General features: G+C 39.3%; 1 protein-coding gene and 1 pseudogene across 3 annotated transcripts; both read left to right on the top strand.

Annotated features, from left to right (window-relative positions):
- Positions 1-1244: 1244 nt before the first annotated feature.
- LOC144255174 (gamma-crystallin B) lies at positions 1245-3229 on the top strand. Of its 3 annotated transcripts, XM_077799311.1 has the most exons (4): positions 1245-1253; positions 1349-1595; positions 2786-2795; positions 2971-3229. In XM_077799311.1, the coding sequence occupies exons 1-4, from the start codon at positions 1245-1247 to the stop codon at positions 3227-3229; spliced, it is 525 nt and encodes a 174-aa protein (XP_077655437.1). The 3 variants fall into 3 exon arrangements, with proteins under 3 accessions (XP_077655437.1, XP_077655434.1, XP_077655436.1); XM_077799308.1 differs by lacking the exon at positions 2786-2795 and having other exon boundaries at positions 1349-1591; positions 2954-3229; XM_077799310.1 differs by lacking the exon at positions 2786-2795 and having other exon boundaries at positions 1349-1600; positions 2954-3229.
- A 6371-nt stretch (positions 3230-9600) lies between these two features.
- On the top strand, positions 9601-11137 carry LOC144255173 (gamma-crystallin C-like; annotated as a pseudogene).
- Positions 11138-17225: the final 6088 nt, after the last annotated feature.

Below are 17225 nucleotides of genomic sequence, written 5' to 3'. Positions count from 1 at the left end.
CCTACTGCATGCTACATAAATAATACATGCTTATGATTAACAACCAAATTTTCAAAGAATGAGTATTGAAAAATGTAGCATCGTTTTTACATTTTTGCAAAATCTCTTTAATTGCCATGTAGCCTCTGGAAAAACAACGCTGCCCATTCATGAAGGAATGAGAGTGAATAAAAGGCAAATGACATCTTAGTATTATTTTGAAAACTGTCTTGGTGGTATGAACAGTTTGAAATTGTCTCAGGGACCCAAAGGGTTCACCATACTGTGAGATCCACATTTTCAAGAAGCCAGACAGGCTAGCCTGGATGCTGTCCAGCATCTAAGTTCAAGGACCTGGATGGGAGATACTTCTGCAGAACTTCTTACACTACTCAAACTGCCCTTGTCAAGAAAGCAAGGGTTTTAATGATTTTTTAAGAAGAAAGATCTTAAGATATTTGAAGAAGAGATGGAATGGCAAAGAGGAAGCAGAATTTGGGCAGCCACAGCAGAAAGAAGCATTTAGGACCTTAGGGAGGAATGGAGGAAGATCACAATTATCTGCTTTCCTTCCAGTATTGCAGGCCCACTAAATGTGTGTGCCAAACCTCTGTTCTAGGGCTCAAGGCTAAATGAACAAGAGAGACTCCACTGCCTCCAGGAGCCTATGAATTCCAGTCTAGTAATAATTCTATTCAAGGTGATTCCCCAAATCACAGTGATGATCATGGAATCTTGAATTCTAAGTAAGCTTTATGCTTTTCAAAACACCTTCACAGATTACAGATTACTTCTCTTGATTCCCTCTTCCTTAAGATTCCCTCTTCCTTATTACTTAAATTCAAGTTTTTTAAAAAGTTAAAAAACAAAACACCGGTCCCTGAGTGCCAAACATAATCACCTTTGAGAAGTCAATTAAGCACAGTAAACTATAAAATAAAATCATAGGGATAGAGTTTCGCTCTCCCTTTTGCTCAACCAAAAGAGTAAAGACTCTTTTCACTTTGGTGGCAACAACAGCTTTAGTGAATTAAGTTCACTAAATTTAGTTCGAGCAACTCGAACCTACCAGAAAGAATGAGAGTAAACCATTCAGCCAACCCCAGTGGGCAGGGGGAGGGAGAGCGCGGAGCTTGCAAATCCCCTCACTCCGGCAATGGGCCCTTTTGTGTGATTTCCTGTGGAGGCAGCAGTCAGGGCTGCTATATATACAGCGATCCAGAGATCCACAGTACCGAGAGAACGTCCCTGTTTGCCCCTCCAACATGGGAAAGGTGAGTCCTGGGTGGGGACCTAACGCTCCATCTTGGCCCTGGTGTAGCATCCTCAGTGGAGGCAAATCGCTCATGCTTCCACTCTTCCTTTGCAGATCACTTTCTACGAGGACAGGAGCTTCCAGGGCCGCTGCTACGAGTGCAGCAGCGACTGCCCCAACCTGCAGACCTACTTCAGCCGCTGCAACTCCATCCGCGTGGACAGTGGCTGCTGGATGCTCTATGAGCGTCCCAACTACCAGGGCAACCAGTACCTACTGCGGCGCGGGGAATACCCCGACTACCAGCAGTGGATGGGCCTCAGCGACTCCATCAGCTCCTGCCTCCTCATTCCCCAAGTGAGTGTGGTTCTGTCTGTGCCATTGGCTTCTGGAAATAAAAACCACGTAAAGGCATTATCTTAGGTAGGGACTGGGGGTGTAGTTCAGTGGTAGAGCACAAGCTCAGTAGGCTTGAGTTTCATCTCCAGCACCAAAAACAAACAAAACTTTATCTTAAACATAATAGTTCCAGCTAGAGAGCAGGAAGTGGAAATGCTTAGCGAGCGCAGGCCGGTGTACACAGATACCTTAGACATAAAGCCTTTCTTCATGAACTCGGTGGTGGGATTTTTAAAAAATTCATGTTCCCAGATTTTACATCTTACGTGCAATCAAAAATTAAGAAACCAAAAATCAAATCAGAAAAATTAGGATATTGGGGAGATGGAATTTACTATTTGTTCAAGATATAATTGCCTAAAGTGTTCATTCCAAGCCATATAAAGTTAGAAATCAAATGAATCAAAATTTATGAGTACAATCTGGAGCTGTTTGCTTGACTAAAAATTCTCTGATTTGTTTGGCCTTACTTTTCTCCTTGAGGATTCCTCTTAATTTCTGGTTTCTATTCCAATGTAGTGATCAGTAACTAATTATCTCACTTATAGATATAAATCAGAGGAAAAGACAATCCCAAACCAACGTTTGAGATTCAGTATTTTCTGGAAAGTGATTGCAGAGTATTTAGAAAAGGGGACTGTGGGAGGTATGAGATATAGTGCCATCAAGTCAGAACTCATTAAGGCGATCCTAGCTGCCCAGGGAAATGGCTAAGTTGAGGATAAGAGGCCAGGGAGGGAGCTGAGGAGTCATTTGGTTTGAGATTTGAACCCAAACTGCAGATATGAAAAACAGGGATGAGGGAAACATGTCATCTTCTCTGTCACAAGAGCTTAATAATCCTATGCTCCATAAAATACATGAAAATCAGTATATCAGTCTTGCAGAAAATAGCTAAATGTTGATATTTTGCCAAGCAAATGCTGATATAATTTTAACAACAGTAATATATCAAATGATACCTTCCCTCCCAATGACTCTCACTTTTCTTCTTTGAGAAGCGCTCTCTCAAAAAACCAAGCACTTAAATGAAGTGGTAAATTTTATTTTAAGCATATCTTAATATCTGAGGATGGGGGCTGGTGGGTGGAGGCTGAAAAGCTGCCAAGCTGCGTCCTTGCTTTGCCCATGGATCACTAGGTTCATTAACAGTGAGCTATAGGTGGCTTCTGAGTTCTGAATACTGCAATATGATTGTTCTGGTAGCAAACTTGGATCCAGAGCATTTCTGGACAGGTGTACCCAGGGAAGCATGGGGCTTGGAACTTTAGTTTCTCTGTTTGTGTTGATTTGCCTTTTCTTTCCTGTCTGCCCTCCCAGCACCCTGGCACTTACAGAATGAAGATCTATGAGAGAGATAACTTTAGAGGACAAATGTCAGAGGTCACAGATGATTGTCTCTCTCTTCAGGACCGCTTCCAACTCAATGAAATCCACTCCCTCAATGTGTTGGAGGGCTGCTGGGTCCTCTATGAGATGCCCAGTTACAGGGGACGGCAGTACCTGCTTCAGCCAGGGGAATACAGGAGATATCATGACTGGGGAGCTGCAAATGCCAAAGCTGGGTCTTTAAGACGAGTCATGGATTTTTATTGAAGTATTAACATTCTCCACTTTTCTCCTTTAGAATTTAATAAAGAATGTAGCTTGTGATTCTGGCACTAATAGAGTCCTGTCTTTCTTTCAGTCTATTAAGCATTCATGAGGAGTAACGGCACTAGGCCAAACATAATAGCGTGTTTTCAAGATGGGAAGCAACTGCTTATAAAGGGAATAATGTGGAGAACAGTATTTCTGGCATGTTCTGATGACTAAAATACACAGGCTCAAAGAAAAGTTCCATTCAACTGGGCTAAAGCAATCTGTGGTTGTTTCATAAGGATATATCTGCAGCTACAATAATAAATAAGTAAGTACTTATTGAAACACCTCAAGTTATCCCGTCAGGTTGGCCCCATTGCTATCCCTGATGAGGAGTCATTTGCAGCAGCTAGACTCTTATTTTAGCTTTGTAAATAAACAAGCTTGTCTTATGCATTGCCCTTATCCTGCTAACAGTCACCATCCCTTCTGTCCCAAATCCATTTCTCCTCTTTCCTCCATGAGTTTTGCAATCCAAATATAATTCACTGCCTCTTTACCTTATGAACTCTGTAGAAGATTTAATGGCATTTTCCAAAAACACATACCCATGAAGAAACTCAGTCTTGTATCATTTTAATAGGAAATAATGTACTATGAGTAATACATAGAAAATATTGCTGAATAGAAAATAAGCAATCTAAATTTTCTGGAGAAGCCTGTGTGACTGCATATTTGTTCCCCTTTGTTTTTCAAAGTGAATTAAAGTGGGTAATAAAACTCATAATAATAAATTTAAAAATAAGTGGATGAGGAAATTGAGTGAGAGGAAAAACAAAAATGAAAGAGATGAGATGGAACCAAGAGTGAAGTTCAAACTCAAGTTGTGAACTGGAACATGCTGAGTTAAGCGTAGATAGATACAGAGTTTGCTCACACAGCCAAGGCCGAGAAGGAAACAAGATCAGTTTCATAACTCACAGAGTTTAGAAGACAAATACATTAATCAGGACAAGCTTCATTATCCCCAGTACCAACACCTAAAAGAAAGTTTTCTTGTAAGTCCTGGTAAAGAGGATATTGAGTAAACAACATCCCTAAAAACATCCTGTGTGAATAAATAAGGTTCTTGGGGCTGTTTCTTGTGAAGTTCATCAAGGAAACAGATGACTTCAGGTCAAAATTCTTTGAAAGTATCCCATCCTTTGAGGTTCTAATGAATTGACCCAAATCCCACCTCATATGGCATATAAACAGAGTGAACATGTAATCTTTGTCTTAAACTGGGTCACTTCTGACCTATGATTAATAATCACACTGGGACAAGAAGCACAAACTAAGATTGTTCTGGGAAAACCAGGACTCATGGATAGTCTATTGTATACATATATTACATGTGAAGGTTCTTTCCCTGGAAAATAGTTTGATTTGGGGCTGGGGATATGGGTTGATGGTATAGCACTTGTTTGGCATGTATGAGGCCCTGGATTCATCCCCAGCATTAAAAAAAGAAGAAGGAGGAGAAGAAGGAGGAGGAGGAGGAGGAGGAGGAGGAGGAGGAGGAGGAGGAGAAGGAGAAAAAAAAAGTAGTTCAATTCTCAGATTATTTGCTATTAACTATTCCTAAAGTCCAGCTTTTTTAACCTTTAAACTCCCAAAGGTAGTGTTGGTTTCCTGGAGACATTAATCAGAGTCCTCTATTTGCTAATAGTGATATAGGGAACATGAATCAGAAAACCAAAAGTTTATTTGGTTTTATTTATTTATTTCATAGTATTTGCTTAGGAGACATAAAATCATAGACTTTAGAAATGGAAATTATACTGAAACACCTGAACTGGAAGTACATAAAAATTAGAATTCTTGAATTTCTTTAATCAAATCATTGTTCTTAAAAATTATTCTTTAAAATTGGTTGTTCCTATTCCTGGTATCTAGGCAAAGAGAAAGTTGTTCTCCCCTTAATCCCAACATGAAGAGAAAGTCACCTGGGGAATGACCTGGGGAAGAGATATGCCCAAACCCACTCCTAATTCTACCCTTTACTCCTTTCTCTCCCTCCTCTCTCTAGTGCAAATGCTGGGACCTCAGAGAGTTGAATGAGAGGAGGAACTAAAATGAACCAAGAATTTGAGACAACCCCAGTTCAACCTACATGCTGTTCACTCTAGATACTGCCTGCCCCCCATACACACACAGGTATTTCCAAGTCCAGACTTAAAACTTTCTCTTCTTTTTTTCCCCCTCTTTTCGCCCTTTGAATCTGCAATATCTTCTTGCCCATTTAATCTTACTAAAATGTCCACCAAACAATGAAACCAGAGTGGAAGCTACTACATAAATGAGTGCCAAATATTGCCATACCGAGTTATGTCCCCAAAGGGGTCTCAGCATGAGCTTTTCCCCCAATCTTGCCATCCTGCTGTTATGGGGTTAGGTCCTGACGTTAGTATGTGTTCTTTTTCTCTTCCCTTTGGAACTTGGGAGTTCAAATTTTCTTCTTTGTGAGTTTGTCAGAGCAGAAGTGACAATGACAACCACCTATTGCTTAGACAAAAAGAAATATATCGTCAATTTGTTCCAAGGGGTATCCTATAGGAGTCTAGCAAAGGCAGGTCAGTGATTATTCCTCTCTTCTTGCCACTGGTTGTATGATCATCAGAGATAAACTGAGAAAGAGAACCAGAGGCCGGTCTCTTGTCCAGTCTCTTTGTTTGGGACACTTTGATCTACATGGTCACCACTCAAATGATCTATGATTATTTAACCAAGCATGTATTTAATACAAACACCACATTAATTGCTAAGAAGCAGAAAGGTAGACGATAACATCGACTGCTATCTGGGCCTCAGACACCAGCAAAACTCTGAGAATTGCTGCTGCTGTTGCAACACTAATTGGTCATTTCACAAGACAAAAAAATTCAACAGTTAAAATGACTGCAGAGTCGAGGGCTTTGGAGACCACACAACATTCTTGTTTTCTTCCTTTTGCTTACTCTTCTCCACCATTATAAAAGCCCATTAGATAGATGAAGCGTGGAGTGTGTCTTTCTACACACGGAAGGTTGCGAATGCTGAACTTAGATATGAATGATACCCTATGAGCTCCTGTGAGCTGAGCATTGGAAATCAGTCCCAGGGACTACTATGACAATGAATTTCAGACTAGAGAAAAACATTCATTCATTCCCCCACCACCACCCTAAGCATTTACAGAGTAAACTTTATGTGCCAATTTGTTTTGTCAATTAGTGAGAATATTAAAACAAAGATAGTCCCTGCCCTCCTGGGGCTCCCCATATCTATTTTGAGGGTGTGATCTCTAAACAAAATAATCAAATAAGTGAAGGTTACTGTTACAGTGGTATGAACACAATACTTGGGGACCAAGGGAACCATATTAAATTCAACCCAGAAGATTAGAAAAGGTTCTAGAAAATCTTTACAGTGGAATTGATGCATGAGCTGAGCTTCCAAGAAAGGGTAACATTCCTCTGGGTGAAAGGTAGAGAATTGGTGTTTCCATGAGAAAGATCATTATATTGAAAACCAAGAGCAGTGTGAAAATAACATCATGTGTTTAGGAAATGACAAATGGTTCAGCATGATCGGACAGTGTGGCAAGAGACAGAGGCGGTCATGCCTGGTGCTAAGAAATCAGGACTTGATCATTAAGGCAACGGGAGTCAGGGAGCGTTTGGAACAGATGAGCATGTAACTTGATGTGTTTCTATTCCCATCATCCCAGCATCTTAGCAGAGTGCATCATAGAGAGGAGGCAAGACTAGGCAGAATCTGGAGACTGATAAAAATCACCAAGATAGAATAAGGACCCTAAATACCCTTCTTTCTTCTTCACCATTAAATCCCTTGCTCCCTTGGGGAGAGCGATTTGAGTAGGGTAAAGCATAATGCAGAACTATCCTAGCATCCCACTGTGTTTCCTGGGCTTGAGATGCTGGACAGCATCCAAGCCAGACTGTTGGTAATGTAGATCTCATAGTGTGGTATGGGGACCTTTGGAGTTCCCAAGACATTTTCAAAGTATTCATGAATACAAATTTGTCAGGACAAATTTCAAAATGATTTTGAGATGTTATTTGCCTGTTTTACCAGGGTGTGATTTAAGTGCTGGTAACCTTGCTTTGGTTCTCCAAATTTTGTAGAACAAGAAATAGTGCTACAAAGCAGAGTATGTTTCTGTCTACAGGTTTAAAGAGAATCTTAGCAGAGATGTTAATAAGGCCTTACCTGGGGATGGCTAAAACACATGATGTCCTTCTCAAAAAATGAAGGAATAAATCACAGAAGTGTATTTTTAAATTTGGTCCAAGAACTAATTGGTGCTGGTTAAAAATATAGGGGTCTTGTTCTGATCTAATGATGTCAAATCTTGGGACTGGTAATTTGCATTTTCTTTTCTTTGTAGTAATTTGCATTTTTAACAAGCAAGGTGATTCTTTTTGGGAGAATGGGTACTGGGGATTGAACTCAGGGCACTCTACCACTGAGCCACATCCCCAGCCCAAATTTTTGTATTTTATTTAGAAACAGGGTCTAGTTGTTTAGCACCTGGCTTTTGGCTGAGGCTGGCTTTGAACTTGCAGTCCTCCTGTCTCAGCCTCCCAGTAGCTAGGATTATAGGCATGCACCATGGTGCCTGGCACAAGGTGATTCTTAGGCATAACAGAGTTTTTAAAAACTAAAATTCCTTTCAAACCTAACTTTGTTTTTTATCCCCCCCCCAAAAAAAAGACTTTGTAGAGAATAATTGTCTCAGGAATCCTTGAGATTCTTTATCTTTAAGAGAGATAAGTAGGCTGAAGTTATCCTTGATGATGTCACTCACTTCATTACCAGTATCGATGTCACTAGGATTACTAAAGCTCATTTGTGCCCATTATGTGCCACATACATTATACACATAATATCATTTACTCATGCCAAAGTCCTTTAGCTAAAAACCACCAGGAATATGCCTGTCTTTAAACAAGTTAGGCTTATGACTGGTTGTGTCCTGGGAGAACTCACATGATGGGGAAGACTGGAATGTTTTCCGTGAGAAGAGGTTGAAAGGAACCTATTCTAGGACTTGTACTTGGTTGTGTGATTTGGGGAGGGGTCTAAAAAGTGGGGGTTCACTCTTGATTAGATATCATCATAAAGCAGGATTAACTTTATGATTGGTTATCTCTATAAATCTTGCCCATGGGAAGAGGAGGCTAGAATTAGGATAATTATAATTGACAAACAAGTAGCAGTTAATTATTTTGGCTGAGAAGGGGGTGTTTGTTATTTTGTGGGTGACACATCAACTTTATTTATGCTTGAGTTTAGACAAATTGGTGAAGTGACCTTATTTCATCTCATTTTATCATGTCTCAGAGTAATCTTGCCAGAAGTTGGCACTTTATGGGATTGTTCATGTCTAATAGAAGAGTAAGCATGGCTTAGCTGCAGCTTCTAAATGTCAGGCTGCTCCTCTTTTGCTTTCTTCCTCATTCTTCATATTCTCTCTCCCAAGTAATTTGTGCTTTGAGAAGTTTGTGCTTTGAGAAGTTTGTGCTTTGAGAAGTTTGTGCTTTGCCATGGCCAGGCCATGCTGCTATTCGGTGGACTTGAGTCAGGACAGGCCCAGTCCAAAGGTCCCCTCTTGCCTGGGAAAAGCTTCCTCTGCCCTTGGAAAAGGGGAAGCCATCCATAAAGTCATGCGCCTCTCAGTCTCGGGCCCCACGACCACAGAAACCTTTGCTCTGTTTCTTATAACAAGTTAATAGACTTACATAGGGTGCACCCACCAAACTAGGCATTAATAACTATGTTTTAAAGCATAAGGTCAACACAATCAGAAACAGTCAAGAGATCTGAATCTAGATTTGTGTCCTGCATTGAACTGGCAACTTATGTAAAGAAAAAAAAATAAAAATAAAAACTAAGATAGGCCAGCCTCTGTCATCTAAAAATATCAGGAAAATTCTCTCTCAGAATTCAAACCTCCCAGAATTCTGGAGATACTTCCACAAAGGCACAGATTTTTTCCAGGAGACTCATGAGGTATAATGGAATCATAGTGTGGAGACATGAATTTTAGGTCAGAAGTTCAGACTGGTGTGCTGATAAATTTAGAAAACAGTAAGAATCCAAATAAAAGCGACACAGAGCAGCACATACAGGACAGTGTTAGAATATACCAGAGAACCAGGGCAAATCTTTAATCACTGCCCCTGAATGCAGCGTGCAAAAGGGATCCATAAAATCCCCTTATCACCCTCCCCGGCCCCTTTTGTGTTTTCCTGCCAACGCAGCAGGCCTCCTGCTATATAGACCTGCTGGGGCTGGCCGCTTCCAATGTACTGAGCTCGCAAGGTCTGTGTCAACCGGCCATGGGGAAGGTAAGCAGAACACAAGTTAAAGAAAAATTTTAAAAAAGAGGAAACAAAGCCTTTGTGCTTTGGGAACAAATGATTTCATTCAAATTACTTTTCCTTTGCAGATCACTTTCTACGAGGACAGGAGCTTCCAGGGCCGCTGCTACGAGTGCAGCAGCGACTGTCCCAACCTGCAGACCTACTTCAGCCGCTGCAACTCCATCCGTGTGGACAGTGGCTGCTGGATGCTCTATGAGCGTCCCAACTACTAGGGCAACCAGTACCTACTGCAGCGGGGGGAATACCCCGACTACCAGCAGTGGATGGGCTTCAATGACTCCATCAGCTCCTGCCGCCTCATCCCCCAAGTGAGTCCTGCTGCCTAAGGGACTCACTTGGGGGATGTTTTATTGATGTGGGTTTGAGGGAAAGAATTTTCCCTTTAAAAGTTAAGTGGGCTTTAGACACCTGCCTGGGCCTAGATGTGTACAGGCATGAAAACAAAGAAAAAAAGAACCCACTTAGAAGTGCCAGTTTTATTTTTAATTTCTGTCACCATTAGGTCAAAGTTGTTTGTGACAAGTGTAATATCATAATGGGATACACAACAAAACTTGCAGACGGAAAGTTGGCTGGGCATAAGATGGCACTGTTTCTAGCAAATATATTTTTATCTACATGAAGGAATTTCTAATAAATGAATTAAACACGTTGTACTATAGACTAGAAAACAATGAAAACTCAGTTTATCAAGATAGGTTATGGAAAGGTAGTATCCAAGTTTGGAAAAGTCTTTTAATTTGGAAGTGACTATTAAAACCAAAGTTTCATTGAATTACATTTTTAAAATCTTAAATCTGCTGTTAAGTTTATATGTGTATTAATTGGAAGATATTATTCTTATTAGGAGAATACTGGTCAAAATAGACTATTTGTTTTTACCCAAAATACAGGTTTAAGCTAACACAGGGAGTTAGTAATCAAGATATTTGAGTTTGTAATCAATTCTGAGAGACTGCACCTCTTTAAAATCCCATCTCCTAGATTAGAAAGAAAGGAAGGAAGGAAGGAAGGAAGGAAGAAAGAAAGAAACTAAGCATATGAATATTTGCTAAATGATAGCAGAAAACTTCCATGTACAGCCCTCGCAGCAGTTTTGAGTCTCAGATTCTATATTCACAACCACAACACCCTGGCTTCCAGATTCATGTGGTGTTTGGATGAATTGTGGAAGAGACTCACTTACTTTTTCCCATTCTTCTTTTTGTGGATGGAACAGGCAGGCTCCCACCGGATACGGCTATATGAGAGGGAAGACCACAAGGGCCTCATGGTGGAGCTAACCGAGGACTGCTCCTGCATACAGGACCATTTCCACCTCAATGAGGTTCCCTCCCTCCAAGTGCTGGAGGGCTGCTGGGTCCTCTATGAGATGCCCAACTACAGGGGACGGCAGTATCTACTGCGGCCCCAAGAGTACAGGCACTACCAGGACTGGGGAGCCGTAGACGCTAAGGCAGGCTCTTTGAGAAGCATGGTGGATTTATACTAGAATAGGTTAACACTTCCATTTTCTCATTTTGGAACCTAATAAAGTATTTAGTCTGTATTGTAGGCAACTGCTTGACTTCTGTTTTTCTTTAATTGTGTGCAAATCAAGCCACCTGTAAATGTTAAAGTTTAATAGATACGGGGCACTCCTGTAATTCTAGCTACTTGGGAAGCTGAGGCAGGAGGATCTCAAGTTTGAAGCCTGGGCAACTTTGTGAGACCCTGTCTCATAATGTTTAAAAGAGGAAATATAGCTCAATGATAGAGCATTTGCCCTGAGTTCAATCTCCAATATAGGAAAGGAAAAAAAGAAAGAAAGAAAAAGAATGAGGGAGGGACCTGTTCAAGAACTTGTGAGTTTGAACAAGTTCCATAAGTTGGAAGGGGGGGCGGCGTGTCAGAGCCGGAGACATGGCAACTGGTGAATGGAGTGAATATAGGAAATGTGATACACACACACACACACACACACACACATATATACCACATATATACCACAGTGGACTTTACTACTTTACTCAGCCAAAAAGAAGAACTAAATTGTGTCATTTGCCAGAAAGTGGATAGAACTTGAGAGCATTATTTAAACAAAATAAGCCAAACTCATAAAGTCAAGGGTCAAATGTTGTCTCTCATATAAGGAAGATAGAAAAAAGAAAAAAAAAAAGACGGGGTGGGGTGGGGAAGGTGAGGTCTCATGAAAATAGAAGGGAGACCAGTAGAGAAAGGCAATTAGGGGAGAAGGAATAAGGAAAGAAGGGGTATCGGGAAAGTAAACTGACCAAATTATATTGTTATATTACGTGCAAGTACAAATGTGTAATAATGAATCCTACTATTATGTATAATTATATGGCACCAATAAAATTTTGTAAAAAGCTAGAGACATGGGAGAGAGCAGTTGCTGGGAAAAAAAGCATTCAGCTGAGGGCCTTGAAGAACAGTATTCTAGAAGTTTCTTTCTGACCCAAGAAATGGTTGGAAACCCCAAAAGACAGAACCAGATGAGTTGTGAGGGCAAATTCAACTTGGCAAAAAGCCTAACTATACTATATAAGGAACTGTAGTTTTATTCACTTTCAAATACTATACTATGTAACTAAGGCCAGGGCTGCCAATGATCATTGTTGTGCTTTTGTACAAAGTTACAGGCCCTTCACCTTCTTCAAAAACAGTTCCCCTGAGTGTGACTCCTGGCCAGTACTGGCCTTGGACCAAACATGCAGAAACTGAATGGACATAACATGGCACCCAGCCAATGCAAGTATATGCCACAAACAAAAAGATCTTTAACTACCCAAAATAGGCTCAAATTTAAAGGCATGTTAGAGAAAGCCATAATTTCTATCAATTTCATATAATTTTTATATGAAATAAATTATATATAAATATATAATAATTATAATTTCTCTTCTAGAAATCTTTCCTTGTTTATATAGATACCTTGTGAAACATGTGCTTCTTTTCTTTATGAAAATGAAATCATGCTGTACATATTAGTCTGCAACTTACTTGTAAAGTGGAATATAATATGGACATGTACCTAGGTTAGAATCAATCTCATTCTGTTTTATGGCAGAATGACATCCCATTCCAGAGGTCCCCTAAATTATTGTACCCTTTCTCCATCGCCATAGGGATTTTCCATTGTTGCTTTTATATATAATGCTGCAAACAATATCATTGTAAATGTTCTCTTATCTTGACATGGCATAATTTCAATAGAATAGAAACCTAGAAGTGACACTTCTTGCTCATTGTGCAAGTTTATTTTTTCTTTTAAAAGACCGCCTAATTATTAGATACTAGGGATCCTTACTTCTCTGAGATAGGATCTTTTTTATTTGAGCATCTATTATGGACTAGGTATACATGGCACTGAGGGTGAAAATAACTACCCAAATGAACAAATGGCATTATCTTTATTGCCACAGAGTTCTATATAGAAGAAAGTGTAAGTATTAAATCTAACTAGTAATATCTAATCATTATTTAAGTCAAGCACATTACCAAGTGCAAAATAATACAGATTAATCACTTATTCATTGAATACTTTCACTAAGCATTTTAAAATCATTTCATGACAAATTTTTATTGAAAATTAAATGGAATAATATTTATTTATATATTTCTCCTGTTATGTGCTTATATTTGTTAACATTTGGGTTGGGAAAATGTTTTTCTGACATGACATACATATTTAATACTTCCTTATGCATCTTACCTTTCTATATTTCTTCTTCTTCTTCTTCTTTTTTACCTGCTATAGAATAATATCTCCAATGGAAAAAGTTTCTAGTGTGTAGGAAACACTGTCCTCTCCATGATAGTTGGGTAACAGCGGAAGAGTTGCATTGTAGGAACAACCACTTCCTGCCTTTGATTCTTTGGCTGGGGAACAGGAGGCCAAGAAGGAGCTTGTCCCAGGTTCTCTCCCTCTGCCACCTCCAGCTGATCCTCCTCCCATCCCACCTCCATCTCCTACCTTTATTCCCTTTCATTCACTTCTCCAGTACACAGGTCTTGGGGTACAAGCAAAGTGAATCCTCCAATACCCCCATTCTATAGGAAGGGAGGAATTTCAACAAGATCCAGTGCTGCCAGCTCCTTGTGCTAAAATTATCTAAGGTCCACTTGTAAATCTTCTAAGGAAGGAAAATCCTAAAAAGAATCCAAATATTTTGTAAACAACTTATTTTTTTCTTTCTCTCCCACAAAATTAAAGTGAGTTTGCCACCCAACATGAAAATGGCCTCTTTTTTCTTGAGACTTTCAAAAGAGAAATACTAAGGAACCAGTTTCCCATCACTTTTATAGTCAGGTTTGTGCCTTTCTTGGTGAATCATACATCTCAGTGAAGGGTTTTAAAGAACAATAAATATTAACGATAGTTAACAATTTAGGTGGCAGATAGGGATGAAGGTGCCTGGGTAATACCACTTCATTCAACATGAAATGTCATGTGACAAAAAGAGGATGACAGTTTTATAATAGAAGCTGTTAATAAAGAACATTATCTTGAAGTTTTTAAAAAAATAGCTCAATCACATAGGCAGCTTCTATTCTGAACAAGAAGCCTATTATTACAATACTTATGAAGAAACAGATGTTCTGTTACACTAAATAACACACCCGGCTTCTCATACCTAGTCAGAAGTAAGGATAAGACTGCCACTCAATTTGTCTAATGTCCCTAAGTCCATGTTTGTTCTAATATGGGGAGTTCTATGGAGGAATCATTTCTGAAATAATTCTAGGATAGAATTTATCCTAGAATCTTCAGAATTTATAATTATTTGAAAACACTGTAACAAGAAGATCCACCACCCCCAAATTCTTACCTTATTTTTCATATAATTTCAATCAAGCAGTTCTCAACATTTTAGATTTCCCAGGCCAATTTTCTTCAAATGGGTACATAATGTTGCCAACTTGTATTTTGATGGGCAAAGACATTTAAAACATAAAAACAAAAGAAGAAATTAAAAACTAAGTACCATCTATTCTTACATCATTTTATAAAAGACAGTTGTAAGAGGGCATTTTAGATCCCCAAATTACAAAAGTTTCTACTAACATACACTGCAGTCCAGGAAAGAATTCTTGGAAACTTTGACACGATGTATAGGTTTCTCAATTGGTAAAAAAATGGCCAAAGTTGAGCAAATTTGAAAACTCTTGTTTGGAGTTGCAAATCAATGCCTTTGGGTGCCAGGGAGATAGTGTCAATAAGTGAAACACTTCCATTAAGACAACAGGAATGCTGTGGAGTATGTGGAACTGTGAACAGTGTGAACCAATACAAAGCATTATAAAAACCATCTATACACTGCAGCAGCCAAACAAAATATCTAACCATGGACACTGTAGTAATTCCCCATGCATCTTCTCTCCCCATAAGGAAATGCTGTGGCACTATGTGTGTGTGTGTGTGTGTGTGTGTGTGTGTGTGTGTGTGTTGTGTGTATATATATACAACACACACACACACACACACACAATCTTCCTATGGAGCTTGTGGATGTGAGAAAAGAAACTCTGACAATGATGAACATTAAATTTTCTTTCCATCCTAATGGAATGAGACTTAGCTTCATAAAATATTTTGAGTTCTAGAAAATAAGAAGAATGGTATTTTTATGTGCTTCATTTTATAGACTATTATTTACACTAACTATACAAATGATTGACCCTGCATACAGCAAATCCCTAACCTGAGCAAGTCTCTTTCACCATCACTTTTGTTTGAAACCACCCCAAAATGTAGGCAATGTTACTGGACTAGACAGAGCTCAAGACCATAGTGCCTGTCCTTCAGCACTGCTTCCCCCTCCAATGACAGTCCCAATTAGTTATCCTAGGCAAATTGTGAAGAGCTCTCTGGCATAGCTTTTGTGCCACCACTGTAAGGATTCTCGGGCTTCATGTTTACCTAGCACACTATGTATAACTAGAACTTAAGTCTTACATACATTTGTCACTCCTGGAACTTTCTGTAGAATATTTAATCAAACTACATTTTGGCCTGAGGCATTAGCTTTTAAGCTCTATGAGAAGTCTGGGGTACTTTCTTGTTTCTTTAATGCCAGGCTGATATAAAATCTTCTCTCTTCCTGATCAAAGAAAAATCCAAGTTCAAATCCCCCTGATTGTATTTTCCATATGCATCCTATATTTCAGCTATAATTTCCTGTCAACAAGGGCAGTGGTTGACAGGAAATTATAATGTCCCCACTATGCTTTTTGAGTTTTTTTGCCTTACTTATTTACTTCCTGAACCACACTGTGCATACTCTCTGGGACTCTGAATTCTAGTTTTTTTGTTTGTTTTGTTTTTTACTTAAAAAAAAAGTACAAGAGATTGAACCCAGGGGTACTTAACCACTGAACCACATCCCCAGCCCTTTTTATTTATAGACAGGGTCTCCCTAAGTTGCCTAGGGCCTCAATAAGTTGCTGAAGCTGGCTTTGAACTAGCCATCCTCCTGTCTCAGCCTCCAGAACTGCAGGGATTACAGGCATGCACCATCACACCTGGCTCTAGTTCTTTCTCATATTTTACTGCTTGCATCCATCAACCTTCTCCCCACGGAATCCTGGACTCAGAAACAGCACTGAGAAAAACATGGTTTCAATTTATTCTTTATTACTTTAATGTTTAATTATAAGGTTATTTTTTTATGTGCTATGTTCTGGCTACTTATTTTCCACTACTTAAACATAAGTAACTTTCAACATACATCTTTACATAGTGGCTAACAAGAAACCAGAAAATAAGAATCAAAAGCATATTGCATATAGTCGCCATTTATTCATAAATACCAACTTACAAAGATTTATGACTCAAAGACTTCCATGGGTTGACAGAGGGCTGTGACTCACTCTTTGAACATGAAAAAGGCTAGACACATAGGCTATCTTCCACTCCAGTGCTCTTTCCAGTCCATCAAACTGTTTTCCAGACGAATAAATATTTTCTAAAGTCTTCCTAGCGTCCCAGCTTCTAGACATTTATTCCTTCCTCTCCCTACACCATTCCAGCCATAGCTCCTCTTTGTGTTTGTACAATTAATTTCCTCTGAGTCAAAGGGCTCTGTTTACTCTTGTTCACCAGAGAACAAAGGCCTGTCTTTGATCCTACTAGAAATGTGTTTCTTAGGAATTTGTTTTTATCTTATAATAAGCTAAGAGGTAATCTGTTTTGGTGTTTTAAATGTATTCGGTTTTCTTATTTCCTTAGACATCTTCTTTTACTTCTTCTGAGTATCTTAAAACAATTTTCCCTTTGGAATCACAGAACCACAATTAGCTCAGAGAAAGGTCTAACTCTCAGACTTCTTGCCCATGCCTCTGCAACAAAAGCAGAACCATGAAGATCATGGAGTTTCAGTTCATAGAGTTTCAGAACTCTGTTTTCTACCATATGGAAAATCTGAAACTCTATGAACCCCCAGAGGAAAACACTCCAATTTCTTCCGTCTTCTAATCCTGAAGTTCTTCCAAGGGACTAACTTAAATTTTCAACATTCGTTTGGATCCATTTCCATCCTTTTTCATAGCCAGTATTCTAGATGGGTGCACATAGACAT

Source organism: Urocitellus parryii, chromosome 1 (assembly GCF_045843805.1).
Source record: "Urocitellus parryii isolate mUroPar1 chromosome 1, mUroPar1.hap1, whole genome shotgun sequence".
NCBI classification, from domain to species: Eukaryota; Metazoa; Chordata; class Mammalia; order Rodentia; family Sciuridae; genus Urocitellus; species Urocitellus parryii.
Note: the sequence above shows the minus strand (reverse complement) of the source record. Positions and strands in the feature narration are given on the sequence as shown.